Raw genomic sequence first — 22455 nt, forward strand, 5'->3', positions numbered from 1 at the left:
AAATAATGCATTATCAAGATTGTAATGGTTTCCTTAGGAAATATAATTAAATTCAGGAACGTAATTTTTGAAAAAAATTATGAAATAAAAAATTGTATATATAATAAAAAATTGTAAATATATAAAAAATAAAATATTAAAAATATTTGTTATCTTTTTAAAAAATGTTTACTTGTTTATAAACGATATCATCATTCTTTTTTAAATCTTTCTTGTTAATCATTTTTGAAATGAATGAGTACGAATAATATGATCCAAAAAAGAAAAACATAATATCTGCACAACACCGAATCATCATGCTGACATGGTTAATTATTTGTAAAATATATTGTAGTATCTTTTGATAAAAATCATTTTATTTCCTTGAGTATGTCCACAGTAGGATTATGAAAGTAATATCCATATGTTTTTCTCATTGATATACACTGCAACCCAATGTGATCCACTTGAATCAGATTTATCGAGATTGATTACAAGTGCAGCAGGAGGATCTTTCGTTACAGGAAGTCTGTCAATAGCGTGAATCCCAGTAAAATTTGCATCAGTCACTTCATCAGCTAGTAGCACTTAATATCTCGTCATTATAGATGATTATTTCTTAATCGTAGTAGGTATGTAATTATCACTGTTATTCACATGTAAAACATAGTCATACACTATCACATATTCACTATACAGTAATGATTCATGAACACTGCACCTATATTGTCCGAAACTATGTTTATTATGCGCATTTGTAAACGTGAAAACTTAATGAAATATGCTTTGGACAGCCTATTTCTTCTAAATTTGTAATATTTCAAGAATTTCTTGAAGAAAACACTTTCTAGTTATTCCGTAAGTGTATATGCTTGTAGTATTTGAACAATATGTTTGAAGTATTTCCTTAAGATGTGAATACCTTACATTGCCTTCATCGGCAATGATCGGCTCAGATAACTTATTTAAAGGATATGGTGGTTTAAAAACCCAATTTTGAAACAAGAGAACGTCAGGATTTATAATTGCTAGCTCCTATACAATAAATTCATCGTCATTATCATGAAATGCAGAGAAGTGCACAACAACCCTTATCATACTCAACTGAATAAATTAGAAGGTGTTATCAGTATAATTTTTTCTATCTTTGTCTACTTGTGCTAAGGAATAAAATTGTGCATACACAATGCATGTAACAGGTTTGGTTAAAGTTTCTGAAAATGATGCTTTTAAATTTACAGGGGAATCACGTACTACATCCCAAGTATTATCGTCTAAAATTCCTGTTGGAGACAGAATAAAAGCATAAAGAGCATATCCGTTTTGATATTCAAGAGTAACAGTATGTAAATAATTTTTGATAATATATACCAGTACCTGAAATCAAAGTATTGTAACTTAGAAGGTATAAATCATTATTAAAATCAGGAGTGAGGGGGTTGGGAGGAAATGATTTTGATCCGACTTGTAATTGCAGTTTGTTAACGTTAAAGTTTCGAAATCCATAGGGATTAAGATGAGATTTACCACTGAAGGCTATGTTGGAGATGAAACCAATAACCAGGCTTTTAGGAACAGTACCCAAGAAGAGATTATCAAGTTGTAGGACTTTACTTGTGCAGATATAGTATACGATCTTGTCTCTACTCTTGTGAGAGGTAATTTGGCCGTTTCCGAAACCATTCCCGTATTTAATTGCATAGCTAAATCTGCAGCTATATCAATACGACTTACATGAAGAATAACTTCCTCAAGTGCAACTTCATAACTTGTATTTTCAGTATACATTAGGCAAAAATTATCTTTACTACGCTGTAATTTTACACGTAAACTTACTTTATTTGGAAGCATACGATCTAAACTTACAATATCAGTATGAAGACGTCCGTACATTTCAAAAATGGCGACGCCGTCTGTTTGCTCATAGTACTGATCACGGTATAGGAAGAAGGTTGAAGTGAGAACATGTTGAAAGAGATTCAATATCTCAGGCCGGAAATATTTCCCAAGAAGTAGTATTGTATCCTTGATCAATGGGTTCTCCACTCTCACCTGCAGTAGCCAATTTTTATATGGAGCACTTTAAACATGAAGCACTGAAGAAAGCACCACTTGCACCCACACATTTCTATGTATATGTTTATGACACCTTCACCATCTGGCCACATGGACGCAACTCCTTACAGGAATTCCTGCAGCATCTCAATAACCAGCATCCGAATATTAAATTCACGATGGAAGTTGAACAAGATGGACGTCTACCACTTCTTGACATCATGATATACAGAAGACCGGATGGCAGCCTAAGCCATAGGGTATACAGGAAACCAACACATACATATTTATATCTCAACGCAAACTGTTTCCATCACAAAGCTCAACGGCTTGGAGTTCTCAACACTTTAACACAGAGCATTCTCCATCTCCGACAAGGATTGTTTAATAGAGGAACTTAATCACCTTCACAGCGCCATGCTACAGAATGGATACTCAATGCGAGATATAAATATGGCCCTGAAAAGGACCAGAACGAAGGTCACTGACAACAAGGGCAAAAGTGCAGAAGAAACTGTGAATGAAGAGCGGAAGAAAACAATCTGCCTCCCATACACCGGGAACACTTCTGGAAAGCTCAGCAGACTATTTGCCAGGTACAACATCAGGACAATACACAAGCCTCCAGAAAAATAAAAAACTTAATACAATCAACCAAAGACGACCTGGGCCTCCGAACTCCTGGAGTTTACCGCATTCCATGTGAATGTGGTAAGTCATATATTGGACAAAGAGGGCGAACCATTGAAGCCAGATGCAAAGAACACAACAGTTACGTCAGACTAAAGCAACCAGAAAAATCCGGACTGGCTGAACATAGCATCAAACAGCAACATAAGATTTTGTTCATAGATGCCGAAATAATAGCAAAATGGTCAAGAGTTTGGGACAGGAGGATAAAAGAAGCCGTTGCAATCACACAAGAAAAAACGAACCTTAACAGAGACACAGGATTCCAACTGAGTAAAACATGGACACCAATCATATCCCGCCATTTCAAGTACCAATCAGAAGCCGCCATTTCAACCACCAATCAGAAAAGTCCAATCATACATACATAAGTATATATATTCCGTACACTCCATAGCTGCCATAAAATGTGAAGAAGCCATGGGCAAAATAGCAACAATTGCTAGAGGCCCGTCTCTGCCTGCTTGGCAGAGTAAAGATACTATTATTGTATTGTTGTGTATTTGTTTGCACCATGATATTCGCCTGAAGATGAGGATGATGTCAGCCCTCGAAACGTCGCAAGATATAACAGTATTTACCTGGCTGCTAGCCCGAGAAGACCTGTTCACAATAATAATAATAATAATAATAATAATAATAATAATAATAATAATAATAATAATAATAATAATAATAATAATAATAATAATAATAAAGGGGCTGACATCATATCACAAAAACACGTGGCCAACGACAGAAACATTATAGATATTGACAAATTTTGCATTGTATTGACGTAAACTGATATAGAATGAGGACCGTGGACGAATGTCTAGGGAAAAATCAGTTTTGCCAAAGAGTTGACGCAAAAGTCAATGAATGGAAGGTGAAATGACTCCAATCTGGGTGAAAACTCTCTAAAAATTATTCGTGATACTTCGTCTCTCTCTTTTGTTGTATTATTTGTGCATCTCAACGGAAGCTCTGTAAACTAAATGACATTGAAGATTAAAATTGTGCTAGGTTAGAGGGCAAGACGTAGCCTATCATAAAGCAAAGCGGGATTCTGGAAATTCCATACGCAATATAGGCTGTATATTTGCCTAACTCATTGATGCTTGGGCTGATTTAAATAAGTAAAAGGAAAACGAACATATAAAAAGTGCTTCCAACTAATAATGCTTGATTTGTCTACAATACAGAAGTAGATAGATTTGTAAATAAGTCACCACATTGTCGTTTAAAAATCACCAAAATGAGACGCTAATCGGAAATTTTTTGTCGCTATTCTGAAAGTTCAATCCCCTAGATTTCCACGTTCGCAACACTGGAATAAATAAGTGATCAGCAATTTTGGCCATTGCGTTAATCATTTACGCGGCGAGGCAATAAGTTTATCACGATTCTCATTACAATATAAGGCAATGGTTAGTGCTTACAACGGACAGATTGTAGGTCCTACCACTTACTGCTTTGTTCTGCACTATGAAACTCCATTTACCAGTTGTTAGTATCTTTCACATCAAAGCGAATGGATTAAAGAGAAATAGCAATCTGTAATGGTCCCTTTTTCACAAATTCGAAGTTAAGCTATATTTGTTATGATGTTTAATTGATAAAATCATTAGTCCATTTCATAACAAGATAATTAGAGTTTTTTGTTATTATTTTATGTTAAGTCGGCAATTGCTTCATCAGCACTGAATCTAAATGTTAATATGAAGTTGGCAAGAAAGATCAATTTTTCTACGCCAGTACACACACTGAAAATATTAAAATAAAAAATATAATAATGTAGTAAAATAAATAAATCAAAATCTTAAGTTATTGTTATTGAACACTACATTACTTAATGAAATAATTATTAGGTAGTCTAAAAAGTAGTGAGCTTTTTGTGTACGAGATGGCGTGAGTGTCCCAAATCTCAGGATGTATTAGTCGCAACGGGTTAGGTCTATCCCGTTAGGTTTACGTAAACATTCGCCTAACGTCATGTAACAGCTGACAGTTGTAGCTAGCAGACGTGCAAAACGTTCTGTGATTTTTATAATCAGACATAAAGTATTGTGCCTTGAAGATGAGTTAACGCAAAATTGTTCTACATCTTTACAATTTTATTTCGATAAAGGCGCAAACGCTGCGTAGGTCCGTGAAGAAATGTGTGCTGTTTATGGATAAGATACGTTATCAAAAGGAACAACCAAAAGATGAATCATTCGCCTTCGTTCTTGAAATGTTGATGTCGAAGATGTTCATCGCAGTGGGCGAGACGAATCACACAAGTGGATGATTCTGCCAAAAGTAAAACAATACCGGCATGTAAGAAGTCATGATATTTCCAATGATCTAAACATCTATCAACAAACAGTGTTAACTATTTGGAGAAAGCACGTTAAAAAAATCGACGTTTGAGTCCTTCATTATCTGACTCAAAATCATTTACTCGATAGAATTTCTAGCTGAAATCTATACAGAAACATAAAGAACTCGAGCCATTTCTGAAAAGTGGATAACCTACGACAACAAAATGCGAAAAAGATCGTGGTCAAACCGAGAAAGTGTAGTGGAAAACTCCACCAGGATGGTTATACCTTGTGTTTGGTAGGATTGAAAGGGCATCATGCATCATGAACTATTGCTGCCATCAGGCAGAATGATAGTTAAAGAAAAGCTAATCAGAAAGTCAGAAAAGTCTACGAAAGTTAAAAAAAAAGCTTTATACCACAAGGAATTTCTGAAGGTATTCTGTAATTATAAGTATCTTAAATATTGTTAATTGAGTTTATGAATTCAATAACTATAGATCTTTAAGCTACATAAACCAAATCTGGTTCTTATGTTAGTGAAACTTCATGAAATAAATAAATACCAAAATTTTAAATTAATGTATAAACGATTTTTGTTTCAGGTTGTCGTAATTTAGACCTATCATCAACATACAGGCAACATCTCTCTAGTGTACGTGTAATAAGTATGGAGAAGCTATATCTTTTATCCGCACATGTCAAGTTAAGCATTAATGCGCATAAGCTATTTTAACACGAAGTCACATTTAATTTGTTAAACCGGTGTGACAAATATATTGAACCGAGGAATGTTAGTTAGAAAACGAAGTGATTTGAAACAGAAATAATTTAACATAATTAATAAGTGAATAAGAAATGAATGAAATACCTACTAAAAGATATAAAATGCACTACTCAATATAATAATAAATATTTACTTTACGACCACTTAGTTGATAAAGGTTCACTATCTCACTTCTCAATATGAGCCATTTATCGTGCATATACGTACGTTATACAAATGTACTAATACTTGAAAGGACTAATACCAAATCATTGAACATTAAACAATTGCTAGTATAGAAGTTAGATTCTACTCCTATTGACTACCGTACGTAAAGAGTAAGAGTTATTGGGCTCGCAGACATCGGGGTCTTTTTGTGCCCTTCCAATGACCTAAAAACATAAAATCAAATTAAGATAAAAGGAACAATAATAAAACCAGAAATAAGTTAATTAAAATAAAACATCCACATACAAGCTAAAATTAGATGGCATTCAAAATGTGAAGCTCTTCTAAAAATAGCAGCAGTCCAGCAACAAAACGAGTGCCTGCATCGAGCAACAAGTTCATATCTCTTGGAAGTTCGTATTATTGTCGATGCGGAGCCAGAGCAAGACAGTCGACAAGAAGATGACGAATACACAGTAGGGCTGCAGAGAAATCACATTCTGAAACTGCATAACATATGCATGCGTTAAATGACTGACGAGACTGTCGGGAACAAGAGGTCCACACTCCCAGTGTGGTTTAATAGCATGCAGTTTGTTGGCGTGGGCAAGATCCCATTCCGACTGCAATTGTTGGTGAAGACGAGAAGTAAACACAGGGTAAAGATCAGTGCAAGGAACAGGCGTCACGAGTGCAACACCATGCACAGCTGCATCTTTAGTCACGGAATCCGCTTGTACATTACCAGAAATGCCAGTGAAATAGAAGAAAGGGAAAAGAAAAAACAAACTATTTTAATAGTTTTAGTATTTGTGCTATTTTCCTAAATCTATCTTACCCACTAACATATATATACTTACCTGGACGATACCTACTTACCTGAAGTTGGAGACATCTTTTTGACCATGTAATGTTGTAGACTCCTTCCACATCCGTAGAACCTGCAAAAAGAAGAAAAGATATTAAACGTTAAATCAACTATTGAAAAACTGAACAAAAATATGTGGCAGAAGCTATATGACATCTACTTATACTTATTTCTTATGTTACGTTTCTTTTATTTTCTTATCACAGCATTTCTACTTCAGGTCATGTAACTTTACGTAATTCGTCCCTCTCGTAACAAAGGAGCGTATCTCAATCGTGAAATGGCAAAAAGGCGTATCTCAAGATACGCTTATTTGTTGTGAGACAGGTTCGTTACTTCTGAGATACACTCATCGCTCAAGAAGCTATATCTTATCCAATAATCTTCACTGAGACACGTAATTTGTATCATCTTGTAGAGCTCAACAACTAGGTTATAATGACAGTCATCTCAGTTTTGATATTTTTTTAGATACGCCCCTTTGCCACAAGAGAGACGAATTATTCAATCCGGAATGTGAAACACTCATAAGTTCTTTGAGGCCTGGATTGCACCGAACCTGAATTGCATCATGATGTTCAGTATATTTATCTTCCGGAAATATATTCTGGAATGGCAACTCGAGCCGCATGTCATCTAAATTCTCGAAGAGTGTGTGTACGAAGCACGGGTGACATAATGCATAATTTTCTGTTGTGCAAAACGTAATCCTTCTCACTATACATTAGGTTATCATACACGGACTTTCGAATGCGTCGAATCTCGCCTTCTTCTTACAACCCCGTGCACATGCCGACTAGGAATGAAGGGTATTACAAATGTAATATTAGGCTGTCGTTCAACAATGTTCAATTGCTCGCTGATGGTTACATCACAGTGGACACGTCGGATAGGTATCAAATGTGTAGAGGAGATTAGTACTGCAAATTTGACTGAAACAATATTACCGGTAATAACTAGTGATGCTATGAGTCGTTGAACCGAGTGATCCTTCTCACTAATTGCAACCCCAACCCATATGAGTAACAAAACTAACATTGTTCTATAACAGTCGGAGTTTTTAAATACACTTTTGTTGAAAATATACAATATAAAATCAGGTAAAATGTACTTCCTCATTATTAAGGTATTTCAACTTCAAGCAGTTGAGACGATTGGAAATCTTCCCGTCAAAATAGATTTTTTACTAAAGTTATCATAGAACACATTTTTAAAACCACGGGATAAGCTTGAGTGACTCCTTATATTTAATTACTTCAACTCCATGCAGTATGAAAATCTCAAGAAATGCAACAAATGGATACACCCTACTGTGTCAAAATCGACTTTATATACATATACACACACACACACACACACACACACACACATATATATATATATATATATATATATATATATATATATATATATATATATATATATATATATATATATATATATATATATATAAAAGGAAGAGACGAGGTCACCCTTCCGTTCTCGATTGATTTTAAATTCAAGTACTGGTAATAATTGTGAAGCCTTAAAAAATATACGCCATGTTACATGAACATTTAATATTTTACAACAGATATGGTGCATCTGGATTTTTAATTAGATAGTAATTTACTCCACATTAGAGAGCTGTATTCACTGCTCATTCTCGAGTTCCAGGCACTGGGGATTACGGAAAAGAGTCAAAGAATATATACATAATATTGAAGCAAAACTAAACGTGTTTTATAAAAGCTATCGTGAAAAAAAATCGGGACCAGAGGGAGGGTGAATCCGCTGTCATTATTTACTGACTTACACAGAGGGGATGACTGAGAAGCGCAAAGAAAATGTCCACCTACGACATATTACATCAAAATCGAATATTTTTTTTTTTAAAGAAAATGATCGTGAAATTTATGTTTTTAAGAGCAAGCATAATAATTTTACTCTTTCGTTCTTGGCAGTGTATAATTTCTTTAGGGCATTGCAATCCTTCTGCAAGTTGGGGGAAGGAGGTATAAGTTTCCTTAAAATGCGATAATTTTCAGGAGAGTTACCTTGGAACAAACGGACAGAAGGACAAGCGAACACATAAATACCTATCAATTCGAATAGTAGAAGCTACGCTACGCTTGCTGCAATAATAATAATAATAATAATAATAATAATAATAATAATAATAATAATAATAATAATAATAATAATAATAATAATAATGCTATGCTATGAGTTATCTATGATTTAGATAGAACGGGACGTATGGAAGAGGTATTATAGCAATAATAATTTTTTCAAATAATTCAGATATTGACAATTTTGTACACTAATATTTATGATTAATTTTATTTATTTATTTTTGAAATGAAAGAATAAGATTTGCGGAGAATGTTTTAATGCAGTGGTTCTCAAACTTGTTACCGAGACCCACACTAAATATGAAAAAGTATTTTGTGGCCCACCTGCTTTTATCCAAATACACATTGTCGTTCTACACAATGGTGGTGTATTTCAAACCTATTAAATTTTGTAAATCATATTTCTAATTTTTCCATATAAAGGTAATACAGAGCTAACACTATTCCCAACGCAATTGTCCTACCCCTTAACAGATTTTGACTCACCCAATCTCTTTCCACCCAAACCCAGCATCTCTATTGACTGTAGAACAGCGCAAGCCTCTGAGTAACCACATATTCTTCACCTCATTAACAAACACTTCCAATTTTTCGTTTCCTGAATAGTATTTACTTTACAACATATGTTTCTGCATCAAATAAAATTTTCATAATTAAAAGGAAAAACTTCTCGCGACCCACCAAAAAACTGGTCCACCAATGGGTCGCGACCCACACTTTGAGAAACACTGTTTTAATGTGTATAATTTTAGTTCAGTAGTGTATATTTGAAACTCTTAAGCATTGACTCATGATTAGGCATTGACAAATATGAAACAGGTACATACCTTCAGCTTATTGATGTAGTCTTCATAAGAGCCATAACACACATTAATAATAAGGTGTTTTTCTTGATTGGTTTTTGATGCTACTACCTTGACTTTGGAAAAGTTCAGTAGTTTTGACACTCGACTCAAGGCGAGGGTATGGAACTTCTTGTATTCGTGGTGAAATACGTAAGGACGTGTACCTATGAATCCACTTCTCTAATTATATTTTCAATGTATGATCTTACACGTTGAATTGCGAAAGCTAATTGACTTCAGCGCTTGGCAACGATTTCAAAGAGAGAATTACATAGCAACTTTATAGACAAAGAATTCATTAATTAACCACAATTTAGTTTTGAAATATCATCATTTTCTTTTGTTGTTTGTTAAATGTTCTTTGGAGAATATTGAACTAAAAGTACACGTACGGACAAAGTTTAACAATAATATCGATGAACGTCCGTGGGAATAATAATATTAATAATAATAATAATAATAATAATAATAATAATAATAATAATAATAATAATAATAGTTTGAAATTAATAGTGTAAGTTACCCAAGCCGTACCCCATTCTAAGGCTGACACCTCATTCATCTCTTTTATGAAATTGATAAGTAAATGGGGGGTGAAAAAATTGTGAGATAAGGTCATGAAGTGTTTGCACTGTATAGGTGTAATGGGCGTGTTGAAACTGTGTATCAAAGTGGATATTTAATTAGTACGTGAGATTACCGCAATTGTTTCTTATGAAATCAACTGATGCCAAATACATCATTATGTATCAGTATGTGTTTTAATAAATGTAGGAGAGTACGTAGCCTTTATCATGTTTCTAGAATTGTATCATTTCATTTGGTTTTACATAGCATAGAGGTACTAAATTTGTCAGAAGTTAATAAAGTATATCCTTTACCATTCCAAAGTAGGCTTCCTTATAGGTTTTGAAATGGAAACAGACAAAGATTATAAACAATCTCTTATATAAGTTTTTGAAGAGAAAGAAAAGCTAGGGGCCGCGGTGCCTTAGTGGAGCGTTCACCTTTGATGTGTGGGATTCCTGATTTGATCCCAGCTCTTGCCAAGTAAACTTTGTGGTGGACAAACAACGTCTGCGTGAGTTTTCTCGGGGTTCTCCCGTTTCCTTCCACTTTATTCATTCCACCATCCCATTCGCTTTTCATCACCGTCTCTTTTAGCCTAGTCGGCATAGCCGTGGGATATAAAACTGAAAGATTTCATTTCATTTTAGAAAAGCTCTAGTAAAAATAAAGAAGGAAGTTCGCGACCAAGATTCATTAAAGAAAAGGTATCATCCAAGAGAAAAATTAGAGAAGATTCTGTAGATCATGAATCTCATATACCTTTAGCACTTTCCGAATTGGATGTTACAATGGCAAACTCTCCATATAAAGATGGTGGTACAGGATGCTTGTTTATGAGGGTAAACATTCAATTAACTGTAATAGAGAATGATGGATCTCATGTTGAATGTTGAGTGTGAGCACACGGAGAATCTGTGCAATAAAATTACTTTCAAATCTGTGACTTATCAATAGACTAACGGAGATTCGTATATTGAGTTTGTGCCACTATTTTGTTGCGTTGCCCTGTACACGTATCCCTATACTCCTTATCATCATGAACGCCCGCAGAATATTTTCAAGAAGGAGGGGTAAAAAGCCGACACAGAAGTGCAATCGCGAACACACACACGTCTTGATGCACATGTTCACTTACACATAATAAATACTTTATGCAAAAACAGCAATTGTTTACGCTCACTGGGTAACAGTATATATATTTTAAGATTATATATTTGTGTTACAGTTTCGGCTATGTAACATAACCTTTCTCAGACACATTATCAGAGAAATATCAAATTTTGACAGCTTATATACTATCTGGATGCAAGACACGCCCACTTTCTCTTTACAAAACGTAAACTTTTAATTCGCTCTAAAAAGATTTTTTTTTAATTTACTGGCAACGTAAACTTTTAATTGGTAAATTTTTAATTATTGTAGTCACTTCCTCTTTTTCCGCACCTGTTATGAAACTCTCAATCAGGTGTTTGTCACTTACATTTTCTATTCGATATTGCCCATCTACTGTTCTCCGTAGTACACCTGCTCCAACAGCTCGTGTTGATCCTTTTAATTCTTTCTTTCTATTTTTTTCTATCATCTTTTCCCATAATTTATGTATTACAAGTCCACTAGACCAATTCATCAACTTCTTCTTTCCGTATTTCTTAATCCACTGGGTTTCTTTCCACTTTCTTACCTCACTACTTTTCTCCCTTTCTAATCCTTTTATTCCTTCCCAATCTATCCCATGTCCTGTTTCTGTAATGTATGTTTATATATTGCGTTGTTCTCTCTTTTTAGTCTAGCATCATCCTTATGTTGTTTTATCCTTTGTTCTAATCTTTTTCCTGTTTTCCATAGTACTTCATATCGCTCTCTTTACAATTAACCTGGTACACTACTCCTTCCTCTTCTGATCTTATCTCCTTTTCTTTCTTCTTTATTTTCTCCCTCACTAAAACTATTATCCTCTTTCCTCCTTCCCTGTATGTTTTAATCCCTTCCTTCCTCAACAGGTTCTTTAGAATCTCCGCTTTCTAGCCTAAACTTTCAATACCAAACCAGCCTCTTCCTTTTTTCTCTGCTTCTTCCTCTTTTCATTCTCTCTTTCTTTCTTTTAAATCTTTTCTTCTGTATCTGTTTAATAATTGGAACAGTACTTTCGTGTCTTCTTTTCTTCTTTCTTCGTTGCTATCTATCATTTCTATTCTCTTTTTCATGTTCTGTATACAATTCTTTTTAGTTCTCCTCTCTACGTCACTCCTCTTCTGGCAGTATATCCCGGCATCTCATTCTTTCCTGTACCATCTCGTTTCCAATTTTCCTCCTATTTTCTCTGTAGTCATGTCCAAGAAGTTGATTTTCCTCTCTTCTTCTATCTCCATTTCTAGCCTAATCCCTTTTTCTTCGTCCTCAATTATTTTAACAAATTTCTCCAATTGTCTCTTAGTTCCTTTCCATATTCCAAGGCAATCATTTACATATCTACAAAAGATTATAAGATTTTGTCCTCCTTCTTCTTTTACTTTCTGTTCCCACCTGTTCATAACAATCTCTGCTAGTACCGGATTCAGTCTCGAACCTATGCTTAGCTCCTCTTTTATTCTCACCAATTTTTCATCAATCATGCATACACTATTCTCCCATATCAGTTTTAGGGCCTTCAACACCTTTTCCTTTTTCCATTGTCTTATAATCTTATTTTTCATTTCTTCTTCAATTGTTTCAAATATGTACTCCGTCTTGATGCTCTTAAACATTGCCTTTACATCAACACGGAACAATTTGGTTTTCTCCCTTCTGTCTCCCACTCGTTCTAGGGCACGGTTTACCTCCTCTGGGTTTTTTACTCTGCTATTCTCCTGTCCTTCTCTGATCTCTTCTGCAATCTGTTTTATTTCTTCTTCCAGTGGTTCGAAAATATTGTTCCTACAATCCATCACCGGTCTTAATTTAATTTCTTTTTTATGTATTTTTGAAAAACCTTTCACGTACAGTATTCTTCCTGTTTTATTGATTAATATAGGTAGAACAGGCAGATAAAGGAGTTTCGACAGTGGTAATGGAGAAAGAATGGTACAAAAAGAAACTGGAAGAATATTTTATGACACATATGAATTAGTGGAAGATAAAGATGTGAATGATTATATAAGAATCCAAATAATTGAGGAGGGAAGAAAATAAGGTTTCAAGAAAAATATCAATAAAACGGGAAGAATACCTCCTCCTTGGTCTTGGTCTTGCATCGGGATTCCTGGTCTTGGTCTTGGTCTTGGTCTTGCATGCAAGACTCTTGCAAACACTGCAAGACCAAGATTCTTGCGCTCATCACTAATAAACATACGCAAGGAGTACCATAAAGGAGAAAATTTTTTTTATTATTTTTTCAATATCTCGCACCGTTTGCAAGATTTGACCCTACTTCCGGTTGGAGTTTCTAATTCATGTATGATCAATGTTTTCTTTCTTCTTGCATGCAATATGTAATAAGCAAATCCATTACACACATAATTAATTATAATGTCAGTGATATATGGTGTTCACTGAACAAAACACTCCAAACAATAAACATTCATCTTATGAGGAAACCGTGTGATACGAAATTGTGGACGAGTTTATGGGCAAACGAAGCGTTTTTGTGTATAATTAAACCCATTAGAGGGAAAAACCCTCGATCTCAACCCTTCCGAAGATATAGAGGAATAAGGGGAAGGTTGGTGCTCCGATAATTTGCGAATTTTTGAATATGTAGCAATAGTACAAGCAAAAGAGACTTTTAAAAAATGAAGAATTCCTTCATCCACAGAACTTTAATAGTATTTAAATATATCGTCTTAAGCATGAGGGTTACAAAACCGAAGAGTCCATATAAACTCTATGTGAAGAAGGTTTTGGAGAAGAAAGCCGAAATTAACGGAGTTCCATTGTTGCCTGAAACAGGCGTGTAAGGTGTCTATGTATAGATTTTTTTTTGCAACGCTGAATCGAATAAGAGCATCGCCAGGTCAAATAAGATGAAAAAATGTAAAAATGGTGGCCGTCCGAACTTTCCATTGACCTAGCGTTTAAACTTTGTATCGTTTCACAAGGTATGTTCTTACGTATAACGGTATGAGGAACTTCTTTACTTTGTGACGTTACTGTTGTTTACATGCAACAATTTTATGTGATATACAGTATATCAGGCATACAGGGTTTCATTTTTTAAATGGAAGATACTGTTTTTGTTTATTGATTCATACTTTGTTTTCTAATATATGTCACACAACTACACACTGTCGCACTAACGTTTGCAACAGTATGTGTTTAGGTCATATCATTTTATTTGTTTTTCTAAAGCACTTTTGCACTGAATACATAACCTTGTATGATATTTTTGTTCACATAATAACGTCTCTTGATCCTCTGGCAAAATAATTAATACATTTTCATATCACTTTTCTCATTTTCTACGAACTGAAGACATGATATGTTAGCAAGTAATATCATACAATTTTGTTCTTCGTGTCAATATTTTTATTATTCCTCATAGTCCCTTCTTTTTCCGACCCCGGGTAAAAGCTACGCCACTCACCTCAACATTCAACACCACATTTATTCTTTCTGGTGCATCTTTCTTAACGTTTATATGCAATTTTCAAAACGTATTCAGAGGCAACACAGCCAAAAATCCACAAAATATCAGAGCACTAGCTTTCCCCTTACCCGTCTATATCTCAGGAACGGTTGAGATCGAGGGTTTTTCCCTCTAATGGAATTCATTGTTCACAAAAGCACCTCGATTGTCCATAAACTCGTCCACAATTTCGTGGCACATTTGAATCGGTTTCCTCGTTAGACTAGAGAAATGACGTCCGTCAAGCTGGCCCGCACAAATTTCATATTCAAACTAAAACAGTACCAAAAATTTGTACCCAATATGTACCAATTTGTACCACTAAAATTAGAATTTGTACCCCCACCAATTTCGAAAAAAATGAATTTTTGATGGCGGGCCAGCTTGACGTCAAGCTGGCCCGCACAATTTATTTTTCTTTCCAATTCGAACCAAAACGGTACCAAAAATTTGTACCCAATATGTACCAATTTTTACCACCAAAATTAGAATTTGTACCCACACCAATTTTGACAAATTTGAATTTTTCTCTTCAGTGTTTATACATTTAGTTTAAAAACAAAGCATTATTTATTCTTTTTTGTCAATTACTTGTTTAATTTTCCCATCCTGGATTTAATTCCTCATCCGTCTTGAGGAATAATTTTATGGAACTGTGGTTCATTGTGAGATTTCACAATCCGAATATAATTCGTCTATAGTGTAATCTTTAGTTTAGTCTTCCATTTAGTTTAGAGATAAGGTTAAAGCTTTTGATTGCTTCTATACATCACATGACTTAGCATGTGCGTACTTCATCCTCCTCCCTCTTGCCTTTTTTTTTTTTTTTTTAAATCTTGTATCCAGTTCTTACTTCTGTTTAGAGGAATAAAAATAGATCGACCAAGAATTCATCATGCAACGAAAACGAGGCAAACCACCCTCTATTGAGAAGCGTTATATCGAAGCGGAAATCATGAAGTACAAGGAGGAAGTAGTTCAAGATGGTACGTATTCTCTTAATTAATAAAAACACCAACTTACTTACGAAAAGAGTTGTTTTGAAAACTCACATCATGAATTGTTTCTGTCAACTTAAAAGCCATTTAAATAAAAATGTATGTATACACTACTGTAATAATGAAGAAAATTCTATTACTTATCAAAACCCACTTTATTTTAAATTATAATTTGTAACTGTTTCGGATATCTAGCATATCCTTTTTCAGACACTATTGAAAATAAATGAAAATACAGACATATATATAGTCATTGTTATGACAAAGTTTAAATTCTTTAACCGCCATATAAATTATATATATGTATTGTAACAACAAAGGAATTTTTGCCTAATTACTTACATTAAAATTTAACAATGAAATATTGTTAAAACCGACGGCCTCATTCAAATTTGTAACATTCAAAGTTAATTAAAATTAGAAATTAGACAACAATAAGATCCCACTTTGCATTAAGTCCGCTGGCAAAACTACAAAATATTACATTCCTTGAACAGTGCACAATGTACATTTTACAGATTGTTAAAATATAATTATTCACTAATACACGTTATTGTGATAAGCCTCACAACAGCATCCTCAAACTTTCGCCGAGATTACAAACAAAAGATCTCCTCCAGTTCCTTACCAGAGGGTAGCGTTCCCAAAACTGATGCAACGTTCCCTCTTTGTACTGCCATGCTGATGCGTTGCAGTAGAAACGAGGTTGCTCTAGCATCTCCTGACGATAAACGAATGCGATGACCAACTTCTTTTATAAAGTTAAGGCCTTCGGAACCCCATGAACCACCCGATTCGACAGCTATAGCGACAAAATGATATTTGTCGAGTAAATTGCTATATTTCCTGCGCTTTTCTGTTTCCCGGCGAGCAGCCACGTTGCCAGCTTGTGCTGAGGAAGAATGTATATTTGAAGGGGCGAAGGTGTCGGAACAAGTAAAATCCCATAGAAGTGCTTTTCCTTTCTTCCACGGTATTAGAGTCATACCATCTGGCCTCTTGCCGTCTGCACGACTGCATCCCAACGGTTCACATATAGAAGGAACTCCTGCTGAAATTAGTGCCCTCATGATAATGTCGTTGACGCTGGAGTGGCGTGAATGTCTGCCCGCACTATTGGCACAGGAGAGTCCATGAAGGCCCTTCTTGTCTACGACACTTCTACAGGCAGGACATCTGTGTTGCTCGCAAACATCTGCTCCCAAACGCAGTGCACTGGCAATTCGAAAACTGTCATTGGGAAGATGTAATCCTAAAGAAGGTGACGGGATAGCATGGAGCCAAGCGCCTGCTTCTGGAGATGATGTAGCTAGAAGTCTGGCCTTATCTTCTGGGTTATCGGATGACTGAAGCAGAGCTGAAAAGTGATGATTTATAAGAGGATCGTCCCAAGAGGATTGTAGTCCTCTCTTATCAAGGTCAGGAGGATCTGATCCCACTATAGATGACCACTTAGCAATGCTATCGTTGACATCCGAATCCGATACTAGGCTAAGATCGTGTTGGAGAATGGTCTCGATCAATGGCTTAGCACCATAGAATGAAGACAGAAAGGATGAAATAGCCAGATCCATGGCGTGACGAATGCCGAGACCTCCGTGGTTAACAGGAAGGGACGCCTGCAGCCAAGAGTTATTGTTGAGTGAACAATTCAGGATAGATTCTAGACCGGTTTTCAAGGTGTTGTCATAGCATTCCAGTAGATCAGCATCCCGCCAAGAAGGAGCACAGCGAAGAAAGTATAGCAGCCTTGGCATGGACAATGAGGCACGTAGTAGGTAAAAGGCAGAGTGAGCTGAAATCAAGGAAAGACGTGTAAAGAAGAATTCTAATTTAGAAATTTTGTCTTTTAATATTGTTCGTCTTGCCTCATTAGATAATGCTGCTCCTAATAAGCTGGCGTCATCTGTCGAAATTCTTTGAATCCCAGGCGCGGCTTCGTCAAACAGCTTGAAGAGATTATTAGACTGCTCATTGGAAACTCCGAGAAAGCTGACCTCACATTTGGAGAAATTCATTTGCAATCCGATCTCCTTAGCCCGTCTACGGATCATTTCTAATGTCTCTAGTACTGTATCCTTGTCTCCAGCTATAGTCCCGTCATCCAAATACCATATGTTCAGTTCTGTATTGATACTATTAACGATGGATTGTAAAGTTAGTGCGAACAAACCAGGGCCAAGAGGGTCGCCTTGTTGTACGCCACGCTGAGAGAGGATTATTTCATCTCCTAAGTATAAGTTGCTCGGTTGCGAGTAGCACTGATGTACGTATCGATAAATTGATGTACGTATCGATACTTATCAAATATATATTATAAATTTGAGTAGATACAGATATGAAAACGTAGAAACATGTAGAAGCGGAGTTAGGAATCGTCTGCTGCGGGGGGAAAGACCTACAGTATAGTCTCGCAAATTTTGACAGGTCTTGGTAAATGGCCATCTAAGAAGTGGCATTTTTACTTTTTGTCAAAAAGTTGGAGGGGCAATACCTCCCGTGCCCCATAGCTCCGCCCAGTAAATGAAACACAGAAAGGTCTCTGAATTAGCATAAGCAAGTTAAAAGAGGGAGCGAACCAGTTATATGGATCGTACTGGCGTCGCAGGTCGGATAACCAACGTCGAGGGCATTTTCCAGTGCAATGGGAAGGAGTTGGAGTGAAGAGAAGATAATGTTGGCCTCTGAGCATACTCTTTGTTATCTTTCCAGTTCTGGGGGAGATGCATGGAGTTCACTAAATTTCGTATTACTGCGTTATCTTTTTTGGTTTTTTACCTAAAAATTTGGGGGACGCGTTCCCCATCACCCCCGCGTACAGCTCCCATTATATAAGTCTTTTCATCATGGTCAAGTTGCAGGAGGGAAGTTGACTGACGTAGTTTAACACTATAGAATTGAGAGTTGGAAAAATTTCAATTTAGTATAATATATTACAAATATATATATATATATATATATATATATATATATATATAACCGATCAACAGGCCTGACGAAATGGTTTCGAGGGCCGGATTTTGTCAGGGACCCGACTGCTTTTAACCGTAATTAAAACCTAAAGTGTATCTACAATAGTTGTAATAATTTTAACTAGATACTTAGTGTCCCCCGGAACTCTGATATGTTTTTCGGGGCTGACATGTTTTCCAGACATGTTTTTTAGGGGCTAGTGCCTCCCGGAGCTCTGTGAGTGCCTCCGAAGGAGACCAGAATAATACGTCTATAATATAATAATAAATAGAACAGTACCATGTGAAAATAATAAGTGCTCCTCCGAATACCGTTGAGCCTCCCCCCGGAACATTACTTTCTGAAATAAACACTGCTCAGTGTCTGTTAGTTTCTCCGAATTTTCTTACATAGACTGGTGTCTGTACTACTAATAATTATGTATTCTGTGCATAACTTCGCGTGTTCTATTGAAAGTATCATTTAACTTAGGAAAATAACTAAGTTAAAAATAATAATTTCGCTCTAATATAAAGCCAATCAGGAAAAAAAGGAAGAAAATACATCTACCACGTCTAAACTACTAAACAGATTGATTAAAGAATGGGAACAATACAAATCTCTGGATGTAGACGAAATTCCTTTCGCGTTAAATTTAGCTGGGGGGAGGAAATTGTGAAACGAGTTACAGAAACTCATTTTCCTCATCTGAAAAAAGGGAGGAATTGCCACGAGATTAGAAGGAATCAATCATCGAAAAAATGAAATGAACTCTTTAGCTTAAAGTTCTACTTTTATGCAAGCTAAGTGCTAAAGGAGACGGATGAAATTGTAAGTGAATGATGGAAGAAATTGTGGAATGAGAAACAGGGAAAAAACGAGAGAATCCCGAGAAAACCCACGGATACGATTTCGTCCACCACGAATCAATCATTGTTCCGATTCACAAGAAAGGCGACAAGATCGACTGTAATAATTATCAAGGCCAGTGGCGTATTTTCGATTTTGTTTCGGGGGGCTTTGCCTGGAAATGTGAAAATTCTGCAAGATATTTCATTTACTTTACTATAGTAAGTAAGATTTCGGGAGGGGCTTAAGCTCGGAAGCTCCCCCCTTAAATACGCCACTGATCAATGCATCTGTCTTCTGTCAACATGCTATAAAATTCTCTCAAACATAGCAAGACCGACGCCATACGCGGATGAAATTGCTGGACATTATCATTGTAGATTTAGGTTCAATTGATCAATTTAATTATTAATCAATTTATCATTCGATTAATACTCGAAAAGAAATGAGAATATAATAATGAGGTTTTATTGGACGCTTGTAGGGACATGGGTTTAGAAGTAAATAGAGAGGAATCTAAATACATGGAAATTCGCTGGGATTATAATACTGCATATGGATATGTCAAAATATGAAATATTTTCGACAAAGTGGATACTTTCAAAAATGTAGCATCAACATTAGCAGACCAAAACTATATGTAGGAAGAAAATACATCTTGACTGAAAGCCGGGAATTCGTGTTATTATTCAGTTCAAAATCTTTGATCTTCATGAATTATGCTGAAAAACTTGAAGCTTAATATATTTATAAAACGATAACCATGCCTGTTGAACTATATAGTTGCGAAACATGGTCGCTTACAAGAACGCAGACAGAGTATTTGAGAATACAGTAGGTCATTCGTTTTATATTCGATCATTTTGATCATATTTGATCATATTCGAAATATCCATGGTGAATGTCCGCATTCTTGTCTTACAACTTTCTTTATTCTCATCTCTTTTTCTTCCTATAAGACCTGTTTGGTTTTCTAGTCCATATACTACTCGTCTATCTCTCTAGTCTATTCCTTTCTTCTTCAGAACTTCAAACAGTGTGTTCCATTTCGCGTTATCAAATGCCTTTTCTACATCGATGAACGTTGCTGTTACAACCACTAAAGTTTACTCTTAGAAACTGTTCGATTATCAGTCGTTAGCCTCTCCTGTTCCTTTAACTGACGCCAAAAAAGTCTTCGGACAGGTTCTCCTCTATTCTTTTTTCCACACGTTTTCGAAGTATTCTTATAAGTATTTTTGACACAAGTAATATCAAACACCATTGTTTTCGCATTTAACTCTCAAAATCTTTTGGTACTTTACCTGTTACGTAAATTTTGTTTATTAGTTTATACAAAACTCCTTTCACTCTTTATCCTAAATTCTTTATAATTTCAGCTGGTATTTCATTTGGTCCGGTTGCTGCATCTGACTTCAGTGTTTGCACTGCTTCTTCAAATTCCACTTTTAAAATTGATGGTACCAAGTAATCTTCATGTACTTCATCTACCACCGCTTCTTCCTGGTTCAGTTTCTTTGTAAACTTCTACGCATTCCTTCCATCGATGTGTTCTATCTTCTTCCTATACCTGAACGTTTCCGTCTTTGTCCTTTATTACATTTGCAGTGGTTCTTATGTGATAAACTTAATTTTTCACGTTCTTGTAAGCTTGTTCTATGTCTCCAGTCTTCATAGTTTCATCAATTTCCTTGCATTTGCTAACCACTCTTTTCTTGCCTTTCTTGTTTATCAGGTTTCTGTATCGCTTGTATACTTCGACGTCCTTGTTTAGTTTGCAACTTCTTCGCTTTTCCACTAATTTCAATATTTCTTCAATTATCCATGCCTTGTAGTTATTTTTTCCTGTTTCCCCATGCAATGATCACAGCTTTTGATTATTCCTGCCATTAAGCACCTCTTACATAATATTTTTCGCAGTATCTGTTGTGGTAACTCATCTATCTGTCGCTCTCCAGAATTCTTTATGAGTCTTGACATCTTTCTTAGTTTGAGTGAATTTCATTTGGTGCACGGTTATAATATTCGCGTCATCTTATAGAGACCGATAACCAACACGAGGGAGTCATCTGTGCCCACATCTGCACCTGAGTAACTTGTACAGAGCTTTACTTGGTTTCAGAATCTGTTTCGGATTAGAATATTGTCTATTTGGTACTTTCACTACCTCCTGGTTTGCCCAAGATAAGGTATAGTTTTAAAAATTATATAAATTCGAATTTCTCGAAATGGGTGGAGGAACAAATTCTACTTTTCGTGGTACAAATCGGTACATGTTGGATACAAACTTTTGGTACAGTTTTCATTCAAATTGGAAAGAAAAATGCGTTGAGCAGGGCAGATTGACGTCAAGCTGGCCCGCTATCAAAAATTCATATTTTCGAAATCGGTAGGGGTACAAATTCTAATTTTGGTGGTAAAAATTAGTACATATTGGGTACAAATTTTTGGTACCGTTTTTATTCGAATTGGAAAGAAAAATAAATTGTGCGGGCCAGCTTGACGTCAAGCTGGCCCGCCATCAAAAATTCAATTTTTTCGAAATTGGTGGGGGTACAAATTCTAATTTTAGTGGTACAAATTGGTACATATTGGGTACAAATTTTTGGTACCGTTTTTGTTCGAATTAGAAAGAAAAATAAATTGTGCGGGCCAGCTTGACGTCAAGCTGGCCCGCCATCAAAAATTCATTTTTTTCGAAATTGGTGAGGGTACA

General features: G+C 35.6%; 1 protein-coding gene across 1 annotated transcript; it reads left to right on the forward strand.

Annotated features, from left to right (window-relative positions):
- Positions 1 to 2012: 2012 nt before the first annotated feature.
- LOC145679244 (uncharacterized) lies at positions 2013 to 2435 on the forward strand. Its single transcript, XM_081749829.1, has one exon. It carries the CDS (start codon positions 2013 to 2015, stop codon positions 2433 to 2435), a length of 423 nt encoding a protein of 140 aa, XP_081605955.1.
- The last annotated feature ends 20020 nt before the right edge of the window (positions 2436 to 22455 follow it).

This window comes from Thermobia domestica, chromosome 2, assembly GCF_964235325.1.
Source record: "Thermobia domestica chromosome 2, izTheDome1.hap1.1, whole genome shotgun sequence".
NCBI classification, from domain to species: domain Eukaryota; kingdom Metazoa; phylum Arthropoda; class Insecta; order Zygentoma; family Lepismatidae; genus Thermobia; species Thermobia domestica.